Source organism: Patella vulgata, chromosome 2 (genome assembly GCF_932274485.2).
Source record: "Patella vulgata chromosome 2, xgPatVulg1.2, whole genome shotgun sequence".
In the NCBI taxonomy this organism is placed as follows: domain Eukaryota; kingdom Metazoa; phylum Mollusca; class Gastropoda; family Patellidae; genus Patella; species Patella vulgata.
In genome coordinates, this window is record NC_065880.2 from 48,467,432 (window position 1) to 48,494,940 (window position 27,509).

The window sequence follows — 27,509 nt, forward strand, 5'->3', positions numbered from 1 at the left end:
GTATGCTTTTGGCTACGCCCGTAAGCCTTTGTTGGTGGGAATGTTGGTGTAGAGGGAGGTAACATCCAAGGTAAAGAAAATAACATCGGTTTCTCGGGCGAGGTCGATGGATTGTAATCTTTGAATAAAGTGGGAAGTGTCTCTAATAAAGCTGGTGTACCGAGGGATAATATCTTTAATATGTTCACCTATGAAACTACTGAGGAATTCAGTGGGGGTTCCATTCCCACCAATGATGGGTCTGCCCGGGACTTCACGGGTTCACAAGATTTGTGTATTTTTGGTAAAAGGTAGAAACGGCCTGGTCTAGGGTCGTCTATGATAAGGCCTTTTTCGTGATATGTCCCGATTGGTAGATTTTAGTTAAGAAATTGGTCATTTCGGCCTGGTCAGCTTTTTTAATGATGAGATCCGGGTTCATTTTTAATTAGACAATGGTCTCTCTTTCTAATTTAGAGAGGCTATTTCTTTTGAATTTGATAGTCTCTGTGTTGAGCAATTGATGTTTGATAACTCTAAAGAAGATCTATAAGTTCAGGTTTGCTCCTGGGTTTGGTGTCCAGGTGCTCCGTGGTGCAAATTTTTTTGTCCAGTTTCCACTGGAATGTTTCAGAAGGGTAAGGGTGTTTTCGCGAAATGATAGGTGATTCTCATTTTATGGATTAAGCTTCTAAGGTCTAATAGTATTTTACTACGGTCTATTCCAATAAGTGTTGGGCTAAAGGCAAGTCCATTGCTGAGGACGAAGTAATGTGATGTATTAAGCCCCCTTTAGGGAGATTGATTGACAACAAACGACTTGGTATAGTTTTTAAAAGTTTTATTAGCAGAATCATTACTACTTTGATTAAAATTTAAATTTTTAACAAGTTCTAGAATCATATGGTGGATCTTGGATTCGTTTTTGGTGGTGTGTGGAATTCGTTTTCGAGAAGAGGACCTGGAGCAGTACCTTTTGTTGTTGTGGTTGAACCTAGAGGCTCGTGCTACGGGGTTGGTTGAACGTGTTCCCTTTACTGAGGAAGTATTTCCCTTGGAAGGGGTCTTCTTTTTGAGATCCCAGGCTTAGTCGATTGAAGCAGGGTTGAAGTTTAGATTTTCCTGTGAAAATTTCTCTTTCGATCACTGCAGAGACGGCTTGTTCTGCTTCCTGTAGTTGACGAGGGTCACAAAGGTTCTAGCAGATCTTCATTGATCTTCTGGCAAGTTTGTTCTAGATGTTGGATGTGTATTTTGATCATCGTGAGACAGAATTCTTTAGTGGCACATGCTCTGTAGAATGTATTGCCAGTATAGATTCTTAGTCTGAATTAAGACGGTAGGATTTTTTGCCTGCGTGGCTTGATTCTAAGAAATCGCCTTCTACCTGTAGGCGGGCATGTTTGCTCCTCTGACCGTTTTGTAGAAAGGTAAAATGTTATCAGGTAATTTACTGCTTTAACATTTGTTAACTGGTTGGTAGTGGTGAAGTTGACTTTGTCGTTTAGCCAATGGAGCTTCTTCCATTAAGGTCGTAATGGATTCCGAGGTGAAAAGGGAATCACGACTGCCCGATGGGGTCACGAAATTAGCCATAACTGGATGGATGGCGAGATTGATAATACAGTAGATAAGTATGGGCGATTCGTCCAGTTGTCCCAATTTTTAGTGACTAGTTTCGTTCGTATTGAACTCTTCATTTTTTATTATCTATTTTTGAATAATTATTGCAAGAATGGCAAACTCTCTATCTGAATCTATAAAGGAATTCTAAACAATGTTTAGTGTCTTCATATATCTGAAGAACCTTACTGAGGATCTATTCTATGAAGTCATTATCAACCTGGGGAGTCACGGTGGCCAAGTGGTTAAGACGCTGGCTCGCTAACCTGGAGGTCGGGTGTTCGATCTCTGCATTGGCTGAAAAAGTTCATCCAGATTTTCCGGCGTGATTCCCCCTTGTAGGTGATGCAGAACAGAGGGCCTGACAAGGACAGCTGTCTAGCCGTTCGGATGGGACGAAAAACCGAGGTCCCGTGTACACTTTGGCGTGCATGTAAAAGATCCTTTGACAGTTGGAATTTAATATAAGAGTAGGCTGTAGTGCGGCTGTCCGGGCAAAATTTCCCTCATAGCACACTGCAGTCCGGAGTAGAACAGTAGGACATTAAACCCCTTTTCATTTCATTTCACTTTCTTTATCAACTCTCCCAACAAAATAATTTTGAAGATGTGATTTTACTATTTTATAAAATTCTTGAAATATATTTATAAACTAATTACCTGTCTGATTGTTCTAGCTACTAGTGTTTCTATAACAGGACCTCTATCATCATGTAATAGATGTACCTCATCTATAATCAACAGTCGTACAAGCTGTGATAACGCTACATCACCTGTACTCTTTCTAGTTACAACATCCCATTTTTCTGGGGTAGTTACCAACATCTATAATAAATATACACTATACCTTATTTCATACAAAAACAAAAAAAACCCATGAACATTGTTGTTCAGTGATGGCATTTCGCCCGTATATTCTGGACATGTCCGATGCTATTTTCCAAACGTCCGAAATTGTCCATCCAGGAATATGCCCAATAGGAAATCAAGATATGGTGAATAATATTCAAAATTCCAAATTTAATATAGTGTACTGTGTGTATAACTACCACTCAACCCGATTATCGCTGATAATAGGCTGGATTGATAAGGTAATTAAGTGATCAACGTATTTATCGTGTTATACCGTCTATACACCTACCTTGGTTAAATACTTAATCTGCCATGATTGACTGACTTAATCCTTTATCGGACAATTTATCAATCTAATCTGAAACAGAAGTCATTGCTTCCCCTTTGTCGGACTATTCATCAATCCAATAAGAGTGATTATAATTTTAATCTAAGTGTTTACCTCAAGGTTTCTCCATTGTCGGACAGTCATTTTGTCTGCGATATCTTTTACGTCCTTTAAGACTCCATATAGAAATTCTCATCCACAGTGGCACTTTCACGCAATTTAAATTGACGCACGAAAATCGCTTACCATATAAGACAGTGCTTTTGAAGCTATCTGCTATGAGTCACGTACGCCATACGCTGAAGTTAGCTATGAATTTTTACAAGTGATTTAACTATCAATGTAATTTTAAAATACTGATTTACGAAGAAGAAAATGGTGTTTTGACATCACCACAAGTATTATCATTTGCTGCCGTATAAACCAAGACATGTAATTTTGGAGAAATATTACTGGCTACGCTTGAATCAGGTACAGATCGGCAAGCTTTCATTCTATCCTATTACGAAAACATGTAATTTTGTAGGTATATCACTGACATAGATTTAAATACCATACAGGAATTAAACATGAACCAGCGGCTGCCAGGCAGGATACGCCCACATTTTCGAGAGATGGATAGAGAACAAGCTAAAAAGGAAGTGATTTTTCCTACAATCAAGGGCCATAATTCAGAAAATTACAATTCGATATGCGCAAATATCGAAAGGAACCGAGATCTTTGGGTTATAAACTTACATTTCAAGTTTCAACAAAATCGGATAAAAATTGTGACCTATATATACCATATTTTTACGCTATTTGAGAACAAGGGGCGGCCATTTTGTCTGTCAGTTTTGGGCCGATTTTCACGAAATTCGAACTCAGCCATCCTTAGGGTGTAACAGTGATATAATAATACGATTTTTTAAATCGGATAAAAATTATGACCTCTATAGGGCCCACAAGCTAAAAACGCGATTTTTCGTAAAATCAGGGGCCACAATTCAGGAAGTTACGGTCCAATATACGCGAATATGGAAAGGAAACGAGATCTTTGGGTTATAAACATATGTTTCAAGTTTCAACAAAATTGGATAAAAATTGTGACCTCTATAGGGTCCACAACCTTGATAAACCATATTTTTACGCTATTTGAGAACGAGGGGCGGCCATTTTGTCTGTCAGTTTTGGGCTGATTTTCACGAAATTCAAACTCAGTCGTCCTTAGGGTGTAACGGTGATTTAATAATATGATTTTTTAAATCGGATAAAAATTATGACCTCTATAGAGTTCACAAGCTAAAAATGCGATTTTTCGTACAATCAGGGGCCATAATTCAGGAAGATACATTCCGATATGCTCGAATATCGATAGGAACCGAGATCTTTGGGTTATAAGCATACATTTCAAGTTAGAACCAAATCGGATAAAAATTGTGGCCTATACAGTGTTCACAAGGTAAAAACGTTATTTTTCGTACAATCAGGGGCCATAATCCATGAAGTTACAGTCCAATACATGCCAATATCGAAAGGAACCAAGATCTTAGGGTGATAAACCTATATTTCAAGTTTCATTGAAAGAGGACAAAAATTGTGACCTGTAGACTGTTCACAAACAATTGTGGACGGACGGACCGACGGACGGGGGCGACGACAATATACGTCCACATGAAAATGTGGGCGTATAAAAATAGCGAGTGTTCCTATTTTTATTATGCGCGGATTTTAACATTTTGTTGACATTTTATAAAGAAGAAAACGATGTTCTGACATCACAAGCTATTCTTATTTCAGAAGTTCTGCATTCATTTGCTACCGTATAAACAAAGACACGTATTGAAGGAATATTACTGTTTGGAATTTGATGTTGAAGCAGGATCGGCAAGCTTTCATTCAATGTATTACTAAAATGCGCAATTTTGCAGGAATGTTACTGACAAATATGAATACCGTATGGGAATTAAATATGAAAAATAGCGAGGTTCACCTATTTTTATTACATACTGGATTTGAATATCTTGTTGACACATCATTTTTAATTTGGGTATGAATCCATCTGCTTAAATAAGGATAAGAGTTATGTCCCTTTATTTCGGTAAAATGTCCGACAAGAAAAATTTTGAAATCCCATCACTGTTGTTGTTTCACATTTTGCTGACACGTGATTTTTAATTTGGGTATGAATCCATCTGCTTAAATAATGATAAGAGTTATGTCCCTTTATTTCGGTAAAATGTCCGACAAGAAAAATTTTGAAATCACATCACTGTTTTTGTTTCACATACATACGGCTCCAATTTAAGTACTCCATAGGGTTACTTTTTTCATTTTTCATTTTAGAATATATGTTCAAAATTTACCATGTACAATGGAATAGATTAATAATGCGAAAACAAATGAGAAATATTTTCAATCACTAGATCTGTCTCAATATTTAATTCTGTGATTATATATATATAAATTATCGCAGACAAGCTATCATCTGTTTTATAAATAAATGAAATATTGTCAAGTGAAAAGATAAATTACCTGAGTTTTAAGTATTTCTTGTTTAGTAAGTGACATATCACCAGTCAATTCTCGTACACTTATACCAAGTGGTGCTAATCTCCCTCCAAAATTCCTAACCATTTCTGCTGCTAAAGCTTTCATTGGTGCAATATATACAACCTACATAAATATAAAATATGAACCATTTTATCATAGTGATGTGAAGTGTAACAATCAAATATTGTTGTATTCTGTAATTTTATGGAAACTGATACCATCCATAGGAATGAAAATATAAATTTCTAAGACTAATGACTTCATCCTTATGTTCCACGGTGTATGTATATTATACAAACAAGCCAACAATGAGGCTGATGTCCACAGCCAAAATCCCAAAATAAATAAATGACACATTTATTTTTTTCAAAAGTATTAAGTATTCAAACTGATTATCAACTATACGCTAAGTTTCATCACTCTCTATCAGATAGAATCAAAGTTATCTTGTCCCAAAGCATCGACCAATGAAATTTCTTAGCTCGGCTTAGCTTTAGCTCGAAATGTTAATCATTGAACTCAGTCAAGACATTCACCTAATGAACATCTACATCAAGTTGAAACATTCTACCTTATTAAAAGCAGAGTTGTTATGTTCCAAAGTCTTGACCAATCAAATTGCTTATCGCTCCTTAGCCTAAGCAGAAAATTCTCATCGAACTTAGTCAAGGTAATGATATAGTGAATCTATACTTGGAGTTTCATCACTCTCACTTAATTAACCCTAAAGTTATCGTGCCCCAAAGCATCAACCAATCAGATTGCTTGTCTCTGTTTACCGTAAGCAGACAATGTTTATCATCGAACTCCATTAAGGCATTGATCTAATAAACACCCACACCAAGTTTGAACATTCTAGCTCAATTAGTTATTGTGTCCCAAAGAGTGTGAAGGACAGACAGACAGACAGACAGGCAGATGAACCCATTTTAATAGTCCCCTGCTTTCTTCGAAAGGCGGGGGACAAAAATATTGCTGCACCCTTAGTGTTGTACATGAAGCATATCTCACATTATTATAACACAGGACATTGTTTTCACACACACATACAAGCCGTGGTTTGTTGTGTATTGGCCCACATGCATAAAACATATCTATTATATCTATAAAATACAAATAATTGATGAAAACAAGTACCAGCCAGGCAGGATACGCCCACATTTTGCAAGAGATGGATAGAGAACAAGCTAAACAAAAAGTGATTTTGCGTACAATCAAGGGCCATAATTCAGGAAGTTACGATCCGATATGCGCGAATATCGACAGGAACAAAGATCTTTGGGTTATAAAGATGTATTTCAAGTTTCATCAAAATCAGATGAAAATTGTGGCCTCTAGAGGGTCCACCACCTTGATATATCATATATACACTATTTGCGTACAAAATTCGAACTCAGCCATCATTAGGGTGTAACGGTGATATTTTTCGGATAAAAATTGTGACCTCTAGCTAAAAACATGATTTTCGTACAATCAAGGGCCATATTTTTACATTTTGTCTTGCAGTTTTGGTCCGATTTTCACAAAATTCGAACTCAAGCATCATTACGGTGTAACGGTAATACATTCCAATGTTTTTTTAAATCGGATAATAATTGTGACCTCTCGAGTGATCTCAAGCTAAAAACATGATTTTTAGTACAATCAGGGGCCATAATTCAGGAAGTTACAATCTAATATGCGCAAATATCAAAAGGAACCAAGATCTTTTGGTTAAAAACTGGTATTTCAAGTTTCATCAAAATCTGATGAAAATTGTGACCTCTAGAGTGTCCACAAGCTAAAAACATGATTTTTCGTAAAATCAGGGGCCATAATCCATGAAGTTATGGTTTGATACATGCCAATATCAAAAGGAACCAAGATCTTTGGGAGATAGACCTTTTTTTTTAAGTTTTGTCAAAATCGGATAAAAATTGTGACCTGTAGAGTGTCCACAAACAGATTGTGTACAGACAGGGGCGACAACAATATACGTCCATATGAAAATGTTGGCAAATAAAAATTGGGATATCATTACCTTAAATTCATCTTTTTTAATAACACCTTGTGATAAATGTTGATTGATTTCATGTAATATCGTCAACATGGCTACATTAGTTTTACCAGCGCCTGTAGGAGCACAAATTAACAAGTTTTCATTGGTGTTGTACGCGGACTCAAATACAACAGACTGGATTCTATTAAGAGTCTTAGTTCCTTTAAATGCTAATTGTCCAATCTATAAAAAAATAAACCAATACACTATAAATATTTGATAGTGGGGGAAATATTGTTACCACCCACCTAAAAACTAAATATTTATCACAATAAAACTTTAACTTCAATTTATCTGGTAATTGGGAACTACAACACATGATATAAATACCTTGGCAAATTTCAAAATATATATTGACTATGCGAAACGATTTTTAGTGTCTGATTCATTCAGCAGTGAGCATGATTGCTCATGATGAAAGCTTACTGTCTGTTCCAGGTGACACTACGACACAAAAATTGCTTGCCATTTCTTCAATTTCTAATTAAAACGGCTAAAACTTAGTGACCTACCTGGAATTCCCACCCCACTACTTCCTTACACAAGGGAACCAATTTCAGATCAAGCTATATAACCTGTCTCACTTGAAAAATCATGGTTTGTTTACATCGTGCTACTGAACATCAGCCATGTTTGACCTAGTTATCTGGAATAATCGATTTGGGGCGGGGGTGCTGGTTTTGCTTTGAGTCTTTTCGGCCTACTTGGATGTTAATGAAGTTGCTTCGGCCCAGGCCCAGTAGAATATAACTTTCATTTTTACTGGATTTAAGACCACAGTTGTTTGTCCAACTGCTTTGAATATTTAATTGGACCCTAGGGCTGTAGCGTTTTGATATTGATATAAACTACATACAAATTTTATCTTGACATTTAAAAGGAGGCTATAAGCGTACACAATAATAGCTTAGTCCATAATAATAATGCGAAAGTAATCGCGGGTGGCATAGTAATTCCTTTGCTTAAAACTTTGTCTCGAGAACCCTTGCAAATGTTTAAGTTCAATTTAGGCTGGAGCGATGATCAAACTAATTGCATACATAACCTAATTTCTCATGAAGCCTGCAACAAAAGCAAAAACGATTTTTATATAATAATTATGTCTGGCGCATTATCGCCCAGTTAATGCTGGGGTGTCATTAAACATCAATTACATCGTTTCATTTCATTTCTTCAATCAAGGTTATGCATTGCAGAACACGGCATATGTGGCTGTGGATGGTCTTGCTTATTATATAATTTTGTCCCTTTCCCTTTTGAGGATGGGTCCTCCTTTAAAATGGATTTTATGGATGTAATCAAATATAAAGAAAGAGAGAGAGAGAAATGGGGTTTAACGTCCACTCGACACAAACTAGGTCATTTCGGGACTAACATATGGTTTAATTTTATTTCAATAATTTGCTTGCGCGTAGGGGTCTTTAGCAGTGGGAGGAAACCGGAGGACCCGGATAAAACCCACGAGGTTGGACAGGCAACCCTACTCCTTGTCACGTACAACCGGGGATTCGAAACCACGCCAGTTGACTCAATGACAGACTTCATGATACAGCGTGCACACGCTAACCATTCAGCCACCCAACCCCCCAAATATTAAGAAACAGGTACATTTGAAATAAAACTTTGTTTAATAAGGGTTAAACGTACAAGTTTTGCCAAAATGACTTCATTTCTAATGACAAGAAGGTTACAATAATGAACAGTCGCAGTAGGCATCAAATGGTGCAAATGTCATGAAAACAGAACAATATTATATTCTTTTGAAAAGTGACACACACAAAATTGCCTATTTCGCGCAAATGACAAAAATCCAGAATGATTCATGGGTTTTGGGCTGATCTTATATATCAACCCTATGTGTATATAAATGTTAAGAAAATACAAATATTGTATAATAAAGAAGTTAAATAACATTTGCAGGAAAACGGAATACGAAAATCGATTCCTGCCTTCCTCTGCTTATTTATGGGGACTATATATATCAGCTAAATTGCGATGAAATAAATTTTGTATCAATAATTATTATAACAGTGCCATTGTGTATACTATGCTGTTGATTATGTGTCAACCGGATAATTATTTTCTAGTTTATACGCTAAAAACTGTACCGCCAAAGGGAGACAATTTAGATAAATATATTTTAAATATTTATTTACAGCTGATCAGAACCTATGTACTTTAGAAAACTAATAAAGTGTTTATAAAAAAGTCACATCTCCAGACATTGCTCTCAAAAACTGAGTGGCTTAATGAGCAGTTACTGCGAAATAAGCAGGTGGAAACAGAACATAATATTAATCCGACCAAAATACATGATTGTTTAACACACAGTGTGAAATCTAATAAGTGACGTCAAACATGACAAACATGAGTTGTCCTTCTATATAACTGACTGAAGTAACGAGCGATAACAGACAAACGATCGAATTTCATTTCACTGATAATTCCGTTGAAGATGAAAAGTTGTTATATGAGACGATGAGAGGATATCTGACAATTCAAAAAAAAGAATTGGCTGTCAGTAGATAAAAGATAACGAACAAATTAGAAAAAGTCTGTGCATTACCATGTTTTTATTAAGAACAGAATGAATAAAAACGGGGGAATGCACAGGATTTTTCTACTTTTTCTCGTGTCCCTTATCTAGTGACAGCCAATTCTATGTTTGAATTGTGAGATACCCTCTCACCGTCCCATATAATAACTTTTCAACTTCAACGGAATTATCAGTGAAATGAAATTTGATCGTTTGTCTCTTACCGCTCGTTACTTCAGTCTGTTGTATAGAAGGACAACTCGTGTTTGTCATGTTTGGCGTCACTTCCCGTTTCTTCACGTACTTGTTACACGTCTCCCGTAGCAATGATCTCTGTATTAAAATTATATTTGGAATGTATTTAACCAGTTCTATCACATATGTAATAATGACTGACACCAATATTGTCCTTTAAGGCTGGACGAAGAGAGCAACGGGATGACAATTTCAGGTATGTCAGCAAGTTTTGGTCGTTTAAATTAAAAACTGAAGAAATGGCAAGGAATTCTAGAGTCGTAGTATCTCCTGGACCAGATACTGAAAGATTCTACTTACCTCATCTAATGATGCTATAGGTACAAGTTTATTACCTATATCAGTAGGTGCTGGATCACTAGGGGGTATATTAATCTCATCATATAATTTACTTTCCGTTTTATCAAAACCACTCGGTAAACATAACTACAATAATATAGTAGAAATAATCAAAACATGCAAATATCAGTCATTTCTGACTTCCTTTGTCAGATAAATGGAAATCTCACTCAATTTTGTCTTAGACAGAAATTTGGTTTTATACAAAAGCATTTCAATAAGGAAACCTCTACAGGTGGAATGATGTAGAGGTTTTGGGATGATTAACAAGTTTCTAAAAATCTGATGAAGAATGAATCAAGACAAACCTTGGTTCCACCAATAAATGCTGAAGACTGTCTAGCCTCTTCATAGGTGTCAAATACAAAAGGATATTTTTCTCTTGGTGCATAGTTACCAGTAATTCTACCGGCTCTAAATAGTGGTGCTGTTGCAGCAGAACGCAATGCAGCTTCTCTATAATGGAAAAATACATGCCAGAATGAATAACCCACACGATAGAATTTAGGTATAAAAATATAAGAGCTGCATAGAAGTAACTAAATAAATTATTTTGCAGCTAATAATTCACACTATAAAAAGTTACTTCCAACTTATCGACATTCAAACACTATTTTTTATTGTCAGCCTAGAAGCCTAGCCATAAAACTACCGTTTCGACTATCAAACCATTCAATCTCAAAAGATGTCTGTTTCTTGAAATCATAGTACATGTAATTACCATATGATCGCAAACTAAACGCCACACACTGAAAAAATCAGTACTGTATATTAGTAAAACTGAGATGATTTAAAATAAAAACAGAATACAATCGTACAAGCTAAATAAACTGAAAATTGACAGGATGCACAGAATGTTGTATATTTTACACATACCTTTGAAATTTTAATTCTCTGGGATCAAAGTTTTGTTTATCGTGTGATGTCTCATCACCTTTTTTACCACCTTTTCTTGATGCTTTCTTCTCTTCCTTTCTGTATAACTTTACCAATCTTTTCTCTTCCTCTGACTTAATCACATAATCAAAAAATAAATAACAGTCTTAGTACTGATTATTCTGTCAATTATAAAACTTTCTAATTATTATGTTTATGTGTTTTAAAATATTAATAGACATGGTTACTCTGATATGGTACTGATGTGTAGAAAGAGAAAATATATTACAAAAAGGATTTTTTTTTACCTGAACAGTAACTTGGCAGCCATATATTGGGCGGTCGACTTTCGGTTCTGTCATAAAAAATACACAAATTTCCAAGATATCCTCAAAATGGTTTAAAGAGAAAAGAGATAACTTAATGTAATTACTGTAATCTACAAGAAAATATAATTACTGCAATCTACAAGAAAAGGTAATTACTGTAATCTACAAGAAGAAAATAATGCTTAAAAAGTTAAAACAGATTACTTACTTGGCATAGCAGAAAGAACAGCTTTAGTAACCTCTGTTACAACAGATTTAACAACTTTCTTTCTATTTTCTAATAACATCTGTATTAACTCAAATCTGTCAAATCCCAATAGGTCAAATAACTTAAAAAACAAATATATAGAAATAACACACCACTTAGGTCCGCTGTCCATGGCGAAAATGTTGGTCTAATGCAAATAAAATGGGATTGATTTTCAGAAAATGAGTGTAAAAAAGTAGCTCTAAAAATACATAAAAGATATATTAAAATGAGAGTAAAAAAGTAGCCCTAAAAATACATGAAAGATATATTGACACTTTTTGATAAAAAGATGCGTGTACATGTATGTGTGTAAGTAAGCACTTGGCAAAAGAGTGATATTGGGTTTAACATCCACTCTGGGGGGTTGGATGGCCGAATGGTTAGCATGTTCATGCTGTATCATAAGGTCTGTCATTGAGTTAACTGGCGTGGTTTCAATTGTACGTGACAAGGAGTAAGGTCACCTGTCTAACACCTCGTGTGTTTTCTTCGGGTCCTTCGGTTTCCTCCCACTGCTAAAGACCCCTGCACGCAAGCAAATCATTGAAAAAAAACTGAACAATGTGTTAGTCCCAAAATGACCTAGTTTGTGGGCGTTAAACCCTCTCTCTCTCAACATCCACTGTACACAAACTAGGTCATTTCTGGACTAACATAGAGTACAATTTTAATTCAATAATTTGCTTGCCCATAGGGGGTCTTAAGCGGTTGAAGGAAACCAGACTACCAGAGAAACCCACAAGGTTGGGCAGATAATCCTACTGCAAAATTGGGATCGAAACCATGCCACATTGACAGACAATATGATCTATCTAAATCGTACGTGTTAGACCACTCGACCAACCAACCACCCAACTACATGTAATTCCATAAATCTCTAGTATGTGAAATTAAAAGACGGTGAAATTAAAACCCAACATACCTCATTTTGTAGCTCATTATCTGATCTAGTAGAAGACAGAACATCAAATACTGTAGATGTTAATTGTGAAACTGGCATTCCTAATGACGTCTCTTCTTCAACAAAATATTTTCTTATTTCTGTCTCCAACCACTTCATGTCTTTCTTGGCCTTGGGTCCTCTGTCCTGATCATTGTTATCTAAGTAACATATTGTCCCAGTGTTTGAACTTGAAGCAGTGTATTCTATATCCCACTCTTTTGCTTCTTTTTCGTCTTCAGATTCAGAGCTAGAGAAATCTTGGTCAAAATCGTCTAAAAATTCTGAGAATTTAATACCACTGCCAAATTCAAAATCATCGGCCTCTCCATCCCCATCTCCACGTTTGCTATCTGAGATCTCTAAGAAATCATCAGGTAACCATGCTGAAATTCTTTTTACAATATCACATGTTTTGGTAGCAGCTGTTGCTGGAAACGGTCCAAATGTATTCCTCAATCTAACTGTTTCTCTTTGACTAACAATATCAGTTGTTTTAAACAGTTCAAATAAAAATGCTGCAGCTGCTTCAATGGTCTCTCCATCAGAATCTGTTGAAACTATAAAAGTAGTACCGGTAATGTATAAGAAATGATTTACAAACAAGCCAAAAGTGATGCTGATGTCCCCCGCCGAAATCCCAAAATAAATAGATGATACATATTAATTAATAGCACATTTATTTTTTCAAAAGTATCAAGCAATCAAACTGCTTATCAACTATGTAATACTAAGTTTCATCACTCTCTATCAGATAGAATCAAAGTTATCTTATCCCAAAGCATCGACCAATGAAATTGCTTAGCTCTGCTTAGCTTTAGCTCGAAATGTTAATCATTGAACTCAGTCAAGACATTCACCTAATGGACATCTGCATCAAGTTTAAAGAGAGAGAGAGAGAGGAGAAATGGGGTTTAATGTCCACTCGACACAAAGTAGGTCATTTCGGGACTAACATATGGTTTAATTTTATTTCAATAATTCGCTTGCGCATAGGGGTATTTAGCAGTGGGAGGAAACCGGAGGACCCGGAGAAAACCCACGAGATTGGACAGGCGACCCTACTCCTTGTCACGTACAACCCGGGATTCGAAACCACGCTAGTTGACTCAATGACAGGCCTTATGATACAGCGCGCACATACTAACCATTCGGCCATCCAACCCCCCTGTTTTAAGTTTAAACATTCTACCTCAATTAAAAGCAGAGTTGTTATGTTCGAAGGTGAACATTTTCTGCTTAGGGTAAGCAGAGATAAGCAATTTAAGTGGTTGGTGCTTTGGGACATGATAACTTGAGTTCTAATTAAGTGAGAGTGATGAAACTTGGTGTATAGTTTCATTACATAAATACCTTGACTAAGTTCGATAATGAACATTTTCTGCTCAGGGTAAGCAGAGCAATGAGCAATTTGAGTGGCTGAGACAGATGGATGGACAGGCAGATGGACAGACAGACGGGGGACAAAAATATGTCAAATCTATAAGACAAAGCACTACTGTACATAAATTGATCTGCAGTGGACCAGTGATTGCACGTGACCCCCTCAGGAAATCATGAAAATTATACATAGACTTACGTAAAACATGCAAATGGTAACCTTGATTCAAAACACCACAGCCCGGTTCCTAGAAAAATCTCAAAGTAAGCACAAATTCATGCTTCACTTTTTTTTACGTAAAAAACTTTATAAAATACCGTCTCTAGAAAATTCTTGTTTGCATGTGCTTGTGTTATTTTTAGCTTGTGGCACATTGTATATGTGTATAGGGGACATGTCAAATGCATCTAAATCGAAGCAGCCGACCAACTTATGACGTAATTCGCATACTTTAGAGAGCATCGAGTCTCAGTTTACCAGTCACAATGTGCTTAGACTCATACTTGACTTGTGCTTAAGTAAGAATGGTCTTGAGAATTTTCTCGAGACGGTATTATATAAAGTTTTTTACGTAAGCAAAAGTGAAGCATGACTTTGTGCTTACTTTAAGAATTTTCTGGGAACCGGGCCCTGATCTCTGTCAATGTTAAAGAGTACATCAAATGATCAAACAAAATTCCATGTACTTATAGCCAGTGGGTACTATAAGTACTTTACGGCAAGTTCACACCAATCTGATTAAAATTAATTCAGCCATCTTCACACAAAGTTGCAAATATAAATTATTTGATGGATAAACGTTTGGGATAAGATTAGTTTAGCATTGTTTTTCTCCTTTGTAAAAAGGTGTTTTACAATTACATTGACAGCTTAATCACTCAGCAAAAGGCATCGCAGACTATATGTACCACAAATAATCTTCATAATTTTCTGCGAGTGTCACCTTACATCTTTCTGGGGATTTAGCCCACTTAACATGCTAGTAGAATGGGGTCATTAAATGTAGTATTACACTGATTGATTAGACATTAACATGCCATGTGAGTATGTAATATTATACTCTTATTAAAGATACATTATGGGAGATAAGATAAAGAGATGGCAGTTCTCGCTATAATAGTTAAAAACTAGATAGTGTAAAGGTAATTTGCTGAAAATTTCAGTCAAATTGATCCACTATGAGCCGAGAAAGAAGCGGGTGAAATTTTTGCATAGTCTCGGTCATCATTACTAAAACCATTAATATAAACAGCATAGTCTCGATTATCCACTTTTTTTTTTTATTTAATTATCAATGGCCGTTAGCGGCATATAGGAATCTAATCCAGCTAACATCGAAGGCTAGCCCTGACATCGAGAGTTTATTATGGTCTGGATAAGTTAATTAATGTCTAATTGATAATTAAGATAACATTTCAGGCCTAAAGAAAGACTTGTAATAAGCAGATTTTGCTCTTGCATAATGCATGTTTAATTACCGGTACATGTGTTTTGTGTAACATCAACTCCTACCTATAGATTTGGCACATGATATCAATTCTTTCAGAGCAGTATTGTACATTTTACTATCTACTCTGGCATTCTTTCTAACAGCTGAATTCAGTTCCTTCCATGTAAGACCTTCTTTTGTTTTGTTTTGTGTCTGACTTCTTCTTCTAGATGAAATATCATCTTCATGTTGATCACTGACATTAGCAGATACATTAGCAAACACTCGCAGAGCACCAGATAATCGGGGAAGATTCATTCTTCTTATCTAATTCATTCTGAAATTATAAAAGAGATGTTCGATCAATATTTAGATAGGCCCTAACCACCAATATTGTTCTTAATATGTAAGCGTACATTAATCACTGCGCACTACCAATACTGCCAGCATGATTGGTGGACTGATTCTAATATCCACCCAAAGCTTTGCATCAGAATATGATTTTGACTTTTTCAATGTGAAGGGGCACCGGTATAGATCAGGGACTTATTGGCTTTTATGTGGATCTTAGATACATAAGGCTGAAAGATTGATGCATGTAATCCAGGGAGGGGGGGGGAGTCTACAGATTGTCTGTTATGATATATTTAAAATTTTGCTGTTGCCTAAACAGGTGGTTCATGAATGCAATACCGGTATTACTAAATTAGATAGACATGAGCATTCAGGTCTAAATGTAGCTATGAGAACGTACATGTAGCTAAGAGTAAAAACGTTGAGATATACTGGATGTACTTGTTTTTAGCTACGATTGGGTGCCTTTAGTTCCAAGTGGCAAACTCAATTTCTTTATTAATGCATGTAACATCTTAAAAATAAGATAATTTTATACTACATGTATAATGACTAGTTAAACTTACAGAGGCCAATGTAGTGGTACAACTATCGCCTAACTCCAAATATTCGCATTTAAATTAATGAAGCGTTGTTTTTATCTGACATACACCGCCATACATCTCCCGTTTAAAAATGGCATTCCCAATAACGGCTAAAAGCCTCAATTTTAAATACAACGATTTATACCCATTTCAGGTAGGATTATATGCTCAATTGTAGTTGGATGTGGCAGAAATAATATAAATAACAATAATCAATCGTTGTTTTGACGAAAAATATTGTCAATTTTGCTTACTGAGGCCCATTGTGATTTGTGTTGGGCTTTGCTACGTGGAACTATATAGTTCCATCTCTTATCTCGAAACACTGAGGGTTGAGTCTTGAGAGATGTGTGAGGTTTGTTATCTTGTCTAAATGATGGCCATATTATGGCATCTCGCCAATAAAGGTATCTGTATTGTTGCTGACCAGTAGGTCTAATATTGTTAATCTGATCTAGATCTAATGTCTCAATAGGATAACCAATAAGTCTAAAATTATGCTATATTAGCCTATATCAATATAACTTATAAGGATCACAAAAAAAAATCACACCGGTACTTTTTTACTTGCCAACAGTGGCATAAGTTGATAATTCGTTTAAATAGTACATTATAATCCAATATTAAGTGTACATCACTTTTTGCTTACATTCTACCTTACAATGCGCATTATTTTACATGGAATCAAGTAAAAAAATCTGTCAAGCTTTAGGCAACCACACTTACCTCAGGTTTTGCAATAACATTATTATTCCCCCTTTTTTGCTAGACTTGAACCGCCAGACTCTTTTATAAATTAATGGATTTACCTCCCTTGAATCGGTACCAAAAAAATATAGACTAAACATAGAAATATATATATGAATGTTTTTCGACAGTTGTACGCGATTAAACCTCAAATAAAAAATAACATTCTTGTTGTATTCTTTTTTATAAAAAAAACAACCGTAAAATAGTCGGAGGTAACAAGAAATCATTAAGCATTTGGTCGGCGGTAACAACCATTGGGTCGGCGGTAATTATATTACGGTCGAAAGTCATTACAATGCGGTCGGCGGTAAAGAAATATTTGGTCGGCGGTAATTACACGACGGTCGGCGGTAAAAAGCATTTGGTCGGCGGAAGTTGGCGGTGGTCGGCGGTAAAAAGGACCACCGCTCAATAAGTCCACTTTTTTTTTGCGGCGACTGTGGTGAGCTTGGTAATGATATATAATAATATTATACAGATCACCAAATTCAGAAAATTTCTGAATTGTGAGCTTCGTATATTAATTATTATACAGATCGCAAATTCAGAAATTTTCTGAATTGTGAATCTGTGCATATACATTATACAGATCCACGTACACTAATCAGTGATCAGCTCAGTGAGTTAGGCTACTGTCCACTGAGTATTCGCTAGATACAATCACTGAGTGATAGGGATGACATCGATGCGACAAATTAAATTCTAAAACATTTTTTTTATGTATTAGAAAAATAAATAAAGACATTTGATGTATTTGTGGGTAAAAATAATTTCCTATTTAGTGTGAATGGGTATCGAAATGAGTAAAAGGCACCATTCTGCCCGAACCAGTAACGTCTTATGTAAACAATGCACGTGCCATATTGAGCCAATGATTGACGCCGTGTGATGTGACGTCACTTGTTAAAACTTAAAGGCAGTTATCTTTTAAAGAGATTTCGTAATCCTCTGTGAAAACATTATTAGAAGACTTTCGTATCCTCTTGGTGAAACAGATTGACCGGCCTACAGATCGCCAAATTCAGAAAATTTCCTTTTTATTAGTAGGCCTACAGATAATTAAATATAAATATAGAAATTTTCTGTATCTATATATCAATTCCCCTTCAGTCAAACGGCTTTATTTGTTTTTCTTAGAATTTAATTTGTCTGTGGAAAAAAGTTAATATTTGTGGCCCATTAAGTCGCATCGATGTCATCCTTCACACTGATCAGAGTGAATTTTCGCTAGGCCGTTATTAAAAGCTCTGTGAAACAGATTGGTCATCCTTATCAGTGATTGTGGAGGCATAGGGAGTATTCATTGCTGATCAGTGTGTTTTGCACGAACTGCCCCCAACTGCAAGTTGAAAATTTAACTAATTATCTCGAACGCTCGACTTAGTATCTCAAGTCCAGCGCTCGACTTAGTATCTCGAGTATACAGGTCACAATTCTATGGAATACAATTACTGCTTTTTACTGAGCGACGTTTCGACTAGGCTTCTCTAGTCATTATCAAGCTATGATAAAAAATGAAAATATGACAGGACAATATATACATGTACACCACAATGCTAAGTTAATGATGACAAACCAGGGATGTAACTTAATTACGTGTACCTAATGGTAATCTGATTTAATTGTACGCTAATAAGTAATAATACCAATTAAATTACAATAACCGCAGGCCTGAAAAGCATTGAGTGCATTAAATTACAATAACCGCAGGCCTGAAAAGCATCTGCTTTTCAGGCCTGCGGTTATTGTAATTTAATGCACTCAATATTTCTAACCCTGCTTTTCTACATCACCATAACATCCAGTGAAGTACCACTCAGGCCTGCGGTTATTGTAATTTAATGCACTCAATGCTTTTCAGGCCTGCGGTTATTGTAATTTAATGCACTCAATATTTCTAACCCTGCTTTTCTACATCACCATAACATCCAGTGAAGTACCACTCAATATTTTAAATTGTCAACCTTCAGGGGACTATTGATCATTGTGCAGTCATTGTTCTAAGGGTTTTTCGTATATCAGTGTAATCACTCGCATCAACATCCACATATCAATTATTTTGGTTATAACACAAATCAAATCTCATCTTCGTGGGATGTTGTCATTATCAAAACCTCATCAAATCGTTGTAAATACTCCACAACAATCTATTCTTTTACCATTTGTATTTATTTCAGTGAAAGGGGTCGTTGATAACATTTCATCAATTTTCATTTTCTTGCAACATTTGTATTATTAAAACCCACTAATCACTGTGTATACTCCACAACAACTTATCCATTATTACTTATTAGCGTACAATTAAATCAGATTACCATTAGGTACACGTAATTAAGTTACATCCCTGGTTTGTCATCATTAACTTAGCATTGTGGTGTACATGTATATATTGTCCTGTCATATTTTCATTTTTTATCATAGCTTGATAATGACTAGAGAAGCCTAGTCGAAACGTCGCTCAGTAAAAAGCAGTAATTGTATTCCATAGAATTGTGACCTGTATACTCTAGTTCAATTACTAAATGCCATTGAAACAGTTTAGTATCTCGAGTGCTCGAGATATTATTTTTTTTTTTTTTTTGTATTTGCGTGTCCGTAATCAGACCGAACACAATTTGGCGACCTATTCGGCTAGCGACCTATTCGACCGATCCAGCTGGCAACCTGTTCGTTGGCAACCTATTCAGAATAAATTCAACAGTCGCCCAAACTCAACTATTTTTATCAACCAATCAAATCCAACGTTACGTCTTTCAAATGCAAGTAGAATACATCTACCGGTATATTATTATTTATCCATTCCTTTAGCTCAGAATAGAGATGTAATTTCGCATTATCTTACAAATTTCTTGACATCCAACTAAATATATTCCGAAAGGTAATTAAATAATATTATTATTAAAAGTCGGCACAGTCATATTAAAGGGGTGCACTCTCATCCTAAACATGGCCAATTTTGAAAAATATTTTTAAGGGAAAGACCGTTAATAACACGTGTCAAAATTCGGACCATCCTACTAAATTCTGAGGATCAAACTAAATATATTCTAAAAGGTAATTGAATAAGCTTCCCAATTATTAGTAGTAAAAGTTGGCACAATCATATTAAAGGGGTGCGCTCTCAATCTGAACATAGCCCATTTTTCAATATTTTAAAGTGAAAGAACGGTAATATTCCGAGTCAAAATTCGGATCATCGTACAAAATTCTAAGCACCCGGCTATATATATTCTGAAAGGTAATTGAATAAAATTTATAAATATTATTAGTAAAAGTTGGCACAATCATATTAAAGGGATGCGCTCTCATCCTAAACGTCACCAATTTTTCAATATTTTAAAGTAAAAGAACGGAAATTGGCTATGTTCAGGTTGAGAGCGCTCCCCTTTAATATGATTGTGCCAATTTTTACTAATAATATTTGTAAAGCTTATTCAATTACCTTTCAGAATATTTATAGCTGGATGCTCAGAATTTGTACGATGGTCCGAATTTCGACTTCGAAAAAAATACCGGCCTATCTTTACATTTAGAATATTGAAAAATTGGCTATGTTCAGGTTGAGAACGCACTCCTTTAATATGATTGTGCCAACTCTTACTAATAATATTTGGAAAGCTTATTCAATTACCATTCAGAATGTATATAGCTGGATGCTCAGAATTTTGTACGATGGTCAGAATTTTTACTCGGAATATTATCGTTCTTTCACTTTAAAATATTGAAAAATTGGCGACGTTTAGGATGAGAGCGCACCCCTTTAATATGATTGTGCCAACTTTTACTAATAATATTTATAAAGCTTATTAAATTACCTTTCAGAATATTTATAGCTGGATGCTCAGAATTTTGTACGATGGTCCTAATTTTGACTCGGAATATTATCGTTCTTTCACTTTAAAATATTGAATAATTGGCGACGTTTAGGATTAGAGCGCACCCCTTTAATATGATTGTGCCAACTTTTACTAATATTATTTAAAAAGCTTATTCAATTACCTTTCAGAATATATATAGCTGGATGCTTAGAATTTTGTACGATGATCCGAATTTCGAATTCGAAAAAAATACCGGCCTATCTTTACATTTAGAATATTGAAAAATTGGATATGTTCAGGTTGTGAGCGCACCCCTTTAATATGATTGTGCCAACTTTTACTATAATATTTATAAAGCTTATTCAATTACCTTTCAGAATATTTATAGCTGGATGCTCAGAATTTTGTACGATGGTCCTAATTTTGACTCGGAATATTATCGTTCTTTCACTTTAAAATATTGAAAAATTGGCGACGTTTAGGATGAGAGCGCACCCCTTTAATATGATTGTGCCAACTTTTACTAATAATATTTATAAAGCTTATTCAAATAACTTTCAGAATATTTTTAGCTTGATGCTCAGAATTTTGTACGATGGTCCTAATTTTGACTCGGAATATTATCGTTCTTTCACTTGAAAATATTGAATAATTGGCGACGTTTAATATTAGAGCACACCCCTTTAATATGATTGTGCCAACCTTTACTAATATTATTTAGAAAGCTTATTCAATTACCTTTCAGAATATATATAGCTGGATGCTTAGAATTTTGTACGATGATCCGAATTTCGACTTCGAAAAAAATACCGGCCTATCTTTACATGAAGAATATTGGAAAAATGGCTATGTTCAGGTTGAGAGCGCGCACCTTGAATATGATTGTGCCAACTTGTACTAATGGAATTTGGAAAGCTTATTCAATTACCTTTCAGAATATATATAGCTAGATGCTCAGAATTTTGTGCGATGGTCCGAATCTTTACTCGGAATATTACCGTTCTTTCACTTTAAAATATTGAAAAATGGGCTATGTTCAGGTTGAGAGCGCACCCATTTAATATGATTGTGCCAACTTTTACTAATAAGATTTGGAAAGCTTATTCAATTACCTTTTAGAATATGTTTAGTTGGATTATCAGAATTTTGTACGATGGTCCGAATTTTGACACGGGATATTAACATTAACAGTCTTTCCGTTTAATTTTTTTTTCAAAATTGGCCATGTTTAGGATGAAAGTGCATCGCTTTAATATGACTGTGCCAACTTTTACTAATAATATTTGGAAAGCTTATTTATTTACCTTTCGGAATATATTTAGTTGGATGTCCAGAATTTTGTAAGATAATGCGAAAATACATCTCTATTCTGAGCTAAAGGAATGGATAAATAATAATATATTCTACTTTCATTTGATAGACGTAACGTTGGATTTGATTGGTTGATAAAAATAGATGAGTTTGGGCGACTGTTGAATTTATTCTGAATAGGTTGCCAACGAACAGGTTGCCAGCTGGATCGGTCGAATAGGTCGCTAGCCGAATAGTTCGCCAAATTGTGTTCGGTCTAAATCACCGACATCAGCCACCGTACTTGCCGAATTTTATTCATGATTTCATGTTTTAATGATTTCATTTCACATTTTCTGTAAATCTAAGGGACATAACTCTATTTTGAATAATTGTTGTTCAAATATAGTTTCCTTTAATATGTTTGTAGATTTTTAGTGTCAAAATGTAGGAAATTTTGTAATAGGTTTTTTTTATTTGAGACTGGGGTTCTTTTATGATTTTAAAATGCTTCCCAACTCTGAGCTTATCAGTCCTTTGTCGTTTAAAGACAGTTAATTAATTTAATTTGCCTGCGCGTTAAGCTGATTGATCTAATCCTGATTGCATCAGTATAAATTAGGGATATTAGTGGAAGTTTTAATAATTGTTAAATTTACTAGAATTATAAAGGAGCTTAATTCTCGAACGGTAAATTTTCTTTTATTAGTTAAGTATTTGAATACTGTTAGCGACGCCCATAAAGCGCCCCGAACTTGTTATATCTGATTACCCGGTACTGTTCAGCTATCCCAACAACCAAATTATAATATTTTCATATTCAATGTATAAATAAATCTGTTTTGGAGATATATTAGTGTGTATGTATTTATTTGAAAGCTATTCTGTCTAGTGAGCGGGTAACACTAATGTATAGAGAGAGATAGTTTTTAAATTGGTGGCTGGAGTGGGATTGTTGAAAAGCATCCTTAATACAGATTTGTTTAAGATTTGTTGTTGAACGGAGTTTATTTGAATGCGCAAAAAAATGAGTAGCAGCATGAGTACAGAAGAGCTGATTAGAGCGGTTGAAGAACTTTAGCGTTCTTTTAATGCAGATATTAGCAGACTTGAACAGTAGGGTGTTTCACTTTTCAATTTTTTTGGAATTTCTAAGGTTTCTACCCGTCACCGAAGTCCACTCGGGGTCAAACTTACACCGTAATATTTTCAGAATTTCCTTGCCAAAAATGGCTGCCGGCGGCCATTTTTTCCAAAATTGCGACTATTTTCTGGATTTTCGGACGTTTTGAGCTTGACAGATCACTTAGAAAGGCCAGGTATGGCTTGTAATGTGTCTATTTTATGTTTTTCAGGTATGTAGAGTCCATTCCCACTATCTTAAATAAGATTGTCAGAATCCAAGATGGTGGAAATCCAAGATGGCGCCCCAAATATTCTATTTTCGTGACATGGAAAAGCAGTTTTCAAAGACTATGTCATTCTGAACATCATTTTGGCCCTGATAATAAATTTTGCACTCATAAAATTCATTATCAGGGCCAAAATAATGTTCAGAATGACACTGATCTACCTTTGGTTGAAAATGGCGCAAGGTAATGACTGAAGGTGAAGTTCCGATGGAGTATATTCACAACACTATTAATCTGGCAGAACTATGACTGAACCTGGAAATTGTTTACAAAGTTTTTTTTCATGATCGATTTTAGTAGCCTAAGGTGTCCTCTTTCAGAATGTGCCGGGTGAACCTCGGTAACCCTTGAGCGTTCTGAGAAATTCAAGATGGCATCCAAGACGACCGGCATTTCACTAAATACACTGAGCTCGTTCATTATGTTGTGGCGATTATTTCACCAAACCAAACTATATCTAGAGACAAATTATATATTTCTTGATATAGTAGCAAATGAGTGATACAATAACACTACATACATGCCTATCAGGAGCCCCAGGACCACATGGATCGGCCCTGGAAAGGGGGGCACAAGCTGTTTTTTGAATATTTAAAAAAACCCAACAAATTCTACCCGTAAAACACGAAAATAACTAGGTAATATTCAGTTTAATCGTCTAGTCATGTTTCTGGCTGCAACCTGCAAAATACTGTATAATCTAAGCCATCCCTAGTGTAGCTACAAGCACGCGTTCTACATGTCACTCTTGCATCCACATCTGATGAACCACGTAACAGACTCCGGAGCACGTTGACCGGTTGTAATGTTCTCAATTTAGTGTCCTTAACCAAGCAATATAGTTCCTGCGGACTACGATCTTCCAGTCAAGGCCACACAATAGCTTGGTGATGACATGTTTTTACGTTCCCTACACATGCATCATTCTTTGGAGCAAGACTACATGGTTTAGGTGGGGATGATGACGACAGATTTCCCGTTTTGGATGCCTATACCCTCCAACGTGTTTCAGACAGCGATTTGCAATAGCTCTGTCTATAACAAGCTTCTTACAATGGAATCACCAATCGAGGAAAGAACAACCGTTGACATTGGTTCAACTTCTGAGAAACATGTCCAGTACCATTGAAATCCTGTCAGCTCATGCTCTTACTGGATGTGACACAGTTACTTGCTGTTACGTCGTGGGGAAAGGAATAGCTTTGAAAGTGGTGAGAGCTTGATTGTATTCTCTCTCCAGAAGCTCTAATAGAATCTGTGCTTGTACAGGCCACTGTACATGTCAGCTGGTTATGGACAAAGTTCTAGCAAATCGATGTCCGAAACACGCTGGAGGGTATGCACAATTGGACATCCAAAACTGAAATGTATGGTCAGCATTCCCCCCCCCCACCCAAACCATGTAGTCTTGCTCAACGAATGATGCATTTGCAGGGAACTTGATCCGGAACTGTTTTGCTGGGTGAAGGTTACTACAGTGAGAACATTACAACCGGCCAACATGCTCCAGAGTCTGTCATGTGGCCCTGGAGCTCCTGATAGGCATGTATGTGGTGTTATCATATTACTCATATGCTCCTATGTCCAGAAATATAGTTTGTCTCTAGATATCATTTGGTTTGGTGAAATAATCGCCCCCAACCGCCGCTAACGAGTTAAAGGGCCATATTATCTGGTATTTTGGATTTTACTATCATCTAATCACCCCACAACATAATGAACGATTTTAGTGTATTTAGAGAAATGCCGGCCGTCTTGGATGCCATTTTGAATTTCTCAAAACGCTCAAGCGTTACCGAGGTTCACCCGGCACATTCTGAAAGAGGACACCTTAGGCTACTTAAATCAATCATAAAAAAACTTTGTAAACAATTTCCAGGTTCAGTCATAGTTCTGCCAGATTAATAGTGTTGTGAATATACTCCATCGGAACTTCACCTTCAGTCATTACCTTCCGCCATTTTCAACCAAAGGTGGATCAGTGTCATTCTGAACATCATTTTGGCCCTGATAATGAATTTTATGAGTGCAAAATTTATTATCAGGGCCAAAATGATGTTCAGAATGACATAGTCTTTGAAAACTGCTTTTCCATGTCACGAAAATAGGGAATTTGGGGCACCATCTTGGATTTCCACCATCTTGGATTCTGACTATCTCATTTAAGATAGTGGGAATGGACTCTGCATACCTAAAAAGCATAAAATAGATACATTACAAGCCATACCTGACCTTTCTAAATGATCTGTCAAGCTCAAAACGTCCAAAAATCCAGAAAATAGTCGCAATTTTGGAAATAATGGCCGTCGGCAGCCATTTTTGGCAAGAAAATTCTGAAAATATTACGGTGTAAGTTTGACCCCAAGTGGATTTCGGTGACGGGTAGAAACCTTAGAAATTCCAAAAAAAGTGAAAAGTGAAACACCCTATTGAACAGGTGATTGCAGAGAGAAGGAGTGCAGCGAAAAATACTACAAATCCTTTGAGCAGTAGCAATTGTGTTCATGATACATTCTGATTCTGGTGAGAACACACCGTCACAGTAGGAATGTGGTAGGTGATAGTACAAATCGGAGACTGTATGACAGTTAGCTGGTCCTGTTGTTACGGAGTCGCAGATCACGTCTACACTATTGTTGACCGCAGCATACGGAATATCTAGGAGACTGTCAGGTTCGCCGTTTACTAGTAGTCATGACCTGGGTTTCTGAGTGGAAAACCTCTCGATCAGCCAGTGTTTTATGTTTTCTAACAGACCAACAGACGAGACATACAATTTGTGCGACAACCATGTGCAGTGCGATCAACTTACTTGTTTGGAATTTCCTTTCTATAAACTATTTCTTTCTATTACGTGGGATTTTCCTGCTTGACCATAACCCTGTCTTTGATTTAATGGTGACACCTAGTGACGTACTTGATAATGGGGCATATGGTTCAGGGGCGGATCTAGGAATTTTGAAAAAGGGGGGCGCCGCAAAATGAGGGCACTGACCTTGGAGACGGGGCACGCCGCTGAGAGGGATTTTTTTTTTTTTTTTTTGGGGGGGGGGGGGGTGACCCCCCAAGAAAATTATCCGTCATTTCCTTGCATCTGTAGCCATTCCAAGAGCTATTTGGCTGATATCGTTGAAAAAGAGCCTTAAAATCGAGCAAAAAAGTCAGTTGAACATGCGACTCGAAAATCGTCAAGGCGAGCGAGGCATTATGATGGGAAAAAAGACGAATCTATTCCCTAGCCACTTCACTATTTAAGCCTTGTAACTTGTACATGTACTTTGTACTGTCCACACATGAAACAATGCTACATCAAGTTGCACTCATGCGCGTCGATGACGGGCACGAGTGTATACGCCGCCGATTCCACAAGATGTCTGCCTATAGTCACTCTATAGGATTAGGGCACCGTCAGCTAAACAACAAGAATTCGTTTGAAAGTGGAAGCATTAATTAGACCAGACTGGTGTGTTTGAATCGATGGTTTGAGTCATTTGGGATCCCTGCAACGGGTTGGGAACGGACATATTTGGGTCTGACAAAAGGGCACTTTCAGCAGTAAAAAAGGGCACTGTCGAAAATTAGGAGGGGCGCGCGGCCCCCTTGAATCCGCCTCT

General features: G+C 36.2%; 1 protein-coding gene across 2 annotated transcripts in view; it reads right to left on the reverse strand.

Moving 5' to 3' along the window:
- The window catches only part of LOC126811919 (activating signal cointegrator 1 complex subunit 3), an 86,313-nt gene extending 68,990 nt beyond the window's left edge, over positions 1-17,323 (reverse strand). For both annotated transcript variants that reach the window (XM_056099143.1, XM_056099144.1), the window contains exons 1-11: positions 17,275-17,323; positions 15,771-16,024; positions 12,860-13,437; positions 11,896-12,016; positions 11,667-11,713; positions 11,359-11,492; positions 10,791-10,938; positions 10,444-10,569; positions 7,335-7,535; positions 5,297-5,437; positions 2,263-2,427 (exon numbers count right to left, since the gene is read on the reverse strand). In XM_056099143.1, coding sequence (XP_055955118.1) covers positions 2,263-2,427; positions 5,297-5,437; positions 7,335-7,535; positions 10,444-10,569; positions 10,791-10,938; positions 11,359-11,492; positions 11,667-11,713; positions 11,896-12,016; positions 12,860-13,437; positions 15,771-16,005 — 1,896 coding nt within the window. In that variant the 5' untranslated portion in view covers positions 16,006-16,024; positions 17,275-17,323. The remainder of the gene's footprint in view (positions 1-2,262; positions 2,428-5,296; positions 5,438-7,334; positions 7,536-10,443; positions 10,570-10,790; positions 10,939-11,358; positions 11,493-11,666; positions 11,714-11,895; positions 12,017-12,859; positions 13,438-15,770; positions 16,025-17,274) is intronic.
- Positions 17,324-27,509: the final 10,186 nt, after the last annotated feature.